Source organism: Acanthisitta chloris, unplaced genomic scaffold, assembly GCF_000695815.1.
Source record: "Acanthisitta chloris isolate BGI_N310 unplaced genomic scaffold, ASM69581v1 scaffold36952, whole genome shotgun sequence".
Lineage (NCBI taxonomy): Eukaryota > Metazoa > Chordata > Aves > Passeriformes > Acanthisittidae > Acanthisitta > Acanthisitta chloris.
In genome coordinates this window covers 1-2,675 of record NW_008660540.1, presented here as the reverse complement: position 1 = coordinate 2,675, position 2,675 = coordinate 1, and the positions used below count along the sequence as shown (strand labels likewise).

The window sequence follows — 2,675 nt, the reverse complement described above, 5'->3', positions numbered from 1 at the left end:
AGGTTATTTTTTTCAGACAAAGCCAGTTTAAAGCTAGTCAGTGCAATCTCTATGAGTACAAGCTCCAGAGATCCCCGTGATGTAGCATTCCCTGCCAGCCACAGCCTGGGCAGAGTGCATGCCATGGGGACGCCTTCTCCAGCCCAACTGAGCAGACTTCGTTCAGGTGAGAAGCAACCAAACAGACCACAACCACAAATGAACCAGGAATCAAGGTTTGTCCAATTTGTGCGTGCGCTCGTGCCTCCGTAGGGTGCCGGACTCGGTGAAGGAATGGCCACAGTAAGTACAGGAGTAGGGTTTCTCTCCGGTGTGGATGCGGTGATGGCGCTGGAGCGACGCCAGCCGGGTGAACGTCCCCCCACACTCCTCACAATAGAAGGGACGAGCCCCAGAGTGAGTCTGCTGGTGTCTTTTCAGCCTGAGCAGCTGGACAAACGCCATGCCACACTCCTGACACTTATAGGGCTTGTCTTCCCGATGGATCACCTTGTGTTTGGAAAGCAGGTTGGGCTTATCGAAACCTTTGCCGCACGTTGGACAGGCATAAGGTTTATAGTCATCTTCCTCTGATTTTTGGCTGTCTGCACAAGGCTGATCGGTGTACTCGACCGTGTGCTGGCTGCGGTGCACTGTGGACCACGGGTTCCGGGCCATGCCGTTTCCCAGGATCACCATGGAGCGCTCGATCTTGTGCACGTTGCGTAGGTGTCTCCAGACATCAGCCGTGCGGATGAAGCCCTTGTCACACTCGGGACATTTGTGTGGCCTGTCGCTGGAATGAATGAGCTTGTGCATTCGCAGATTTGCCGCGCGGAAGAACTCTTTGGCACAGATGGGACAGCGGTAGGAGTTCTCCACAAGGTGAGTTCGTCTGTGTTCCTGTAACTCGCTCGTACCCTGGAAAGAGGAGCCACACTTCTTGCAGCGATATGGCAAAGCTTCCTCAGAGACAGGCTCCAGGTCCTCATCAAACACATCACCAAGAACAGCACTTTTGTCATTGTCTCGTGGTCTTCTCTGTGGTTTCCCGCGATGCTCAGAGGAAGGGTGATCTAAATCCTTATCTTCACGCTGCAAGTCAAAGTTGGCATTGGAGGGGGCAAACACACCAGTTGGACTCTCACCTTGTTTCTGGTAGCAGTTCTCACAGGTTTCTTTGTCTTCACACTGCAGCTCTGCAGGAAGCTCCTGCTTACCTGAAGGTCCAGCAGAGTTGCAAGGAGGACTGCATGTCTGCGAGCAATTCATGTCCATCTCCTCCTGGAGGCTAGAGGTGTGGCCCACCTGCTTAGTGGTCTGTCTGGAATAGTCTGAATGCTTCTCACCTGTGTCGCAAATGTTATTCTCAGAGTCCCAGCCCACATTCACATCCATCCTCTGAGGTGAGTGCTGTGTTCATCTGCAGCTCATCGGTGATGTGTACACCCAGAGCTTCAGGGCTTTCATGGTAAGTCCATCTCATTCTCAGCTCTCTCTACAGTCCTCCCTAGAAAATCAAACACCTGTTTCATCAGTGATTTTTCTGATACTAACATAAGATATAAATTTATAACAGTGAAGTAATTTTATGGCTAAAAGAATGGAACAGACTATTAGTTATGAAGTAGGAGAAACAGAATCATCTACTATTAGATATGTAGAAAATATATTTCAGCACACAAAACACAGACAGTTTAATGAAGTTAAATCCTCTATCATCATCCAGACTTCACTACAAATATAGATGGATAATTTCCATCTTTAATTCACCTAAAGATGAGAAATCACAGAATCCCAGAATGGTTTGGGCTGGAGGGGACCTTAAAGACTGTTTTGTTTCAACCCCCCTGCCATGGGCAGGGACACCTTCCACTAGCCCAGGTTGCTCCAAGCCCCATCCAACCTGGCCTTAAATCCTTCCAGGGTTGGGGCATCCACAACTTCTCTGGCCAACCTGTGCCAGTGCCTCAGCACCCTCACAGTAAAGAATTTCTCCCTAACATCTTATTTAAATCTCTCCTGGTTTACTTTAAAAACATCCCCCTTGTCCTATCAGTATCTGCCTGTGTAAAAAGTTGTTCTCCCTCTTTTTTATAAGCTCCCTTCAAGTATTGGAAGGCTGGGTAAGGCATCTCTGAATACAAGCACATATAGATAAGAAAACATATGTAAGAACATACATATTTCTGTCTTTCCATGCATACATAAATATAAAACTTGCCTATTTAGTTTCTGTAGGCTTAGCAAGTACAGTTACCAAGGCAGTATAGCAATGTGCATTAAGTGAAAGGTCTTATTCACATCCCAGAAAGGCCAGCTTCACCAGCCACACAAGCTGTGCTTTCTTCTGCTGCGATACAGCAAACAATCTGGATTAGCCCTCATTAGTCACTGCCTGGAACAGAGTGGCTCCGGTCACCCCCAACTTCAGCCATTCCTGGGAATTCAATAAGGAGTTGGTTAACAGCAGTATTCCTCACCTCCAGCCCTCTAACCGAGCTGCTGTCGCCTTGGGGAAAGGAAAACTTTACAAGTGATGCTGCCGCTGCTCAGCTTAAAGGGAACTCCGTGCCCCATCCGGTTGCGGGAGCGATGCTGAAATCACGATGCAAGCTGAAAAATAAACCAACAACAATAATAAATCCATATATTAAAAAAGGAATTTATAGTTCCAGACAGCATGACACACACCA

The 2,675-nt window shown here is 47.9% G+C and overlaps 1 protein-coding gene across 1 annotated transcript; it reads right to left on the bottom strand.

Annotated features, from left to right (window-relative positions):
* Positions 1 to 210: 210 nt before the first annotated feature.
* LOC103797622 (zinc finger protein 430-like) lies at positions 211 to 1,377 on the bottom strand. The gene has a single exon (XM_009069844.1). The coding sequence runs from the start codon at positions 1,375 to 1,377 to the stop codon at positions 211 to 213; it is 1,167 nt and encodes a 388-aa protein (XP_009068092.1).
* Between the last annotated feature and the right edge of the window lie 1,298 nt (positions 1,378 to 2,675).

Bases quoted from the DNA above. Each gene is read 5' to 3' on its own strand.
- LOC103797622 (XM_009069844.1), bottom strand. From the start codon at position 1,377: ATGGATGTGAATGTGGGCTGGGACTCTGAGAATAACATTTGCGACACA.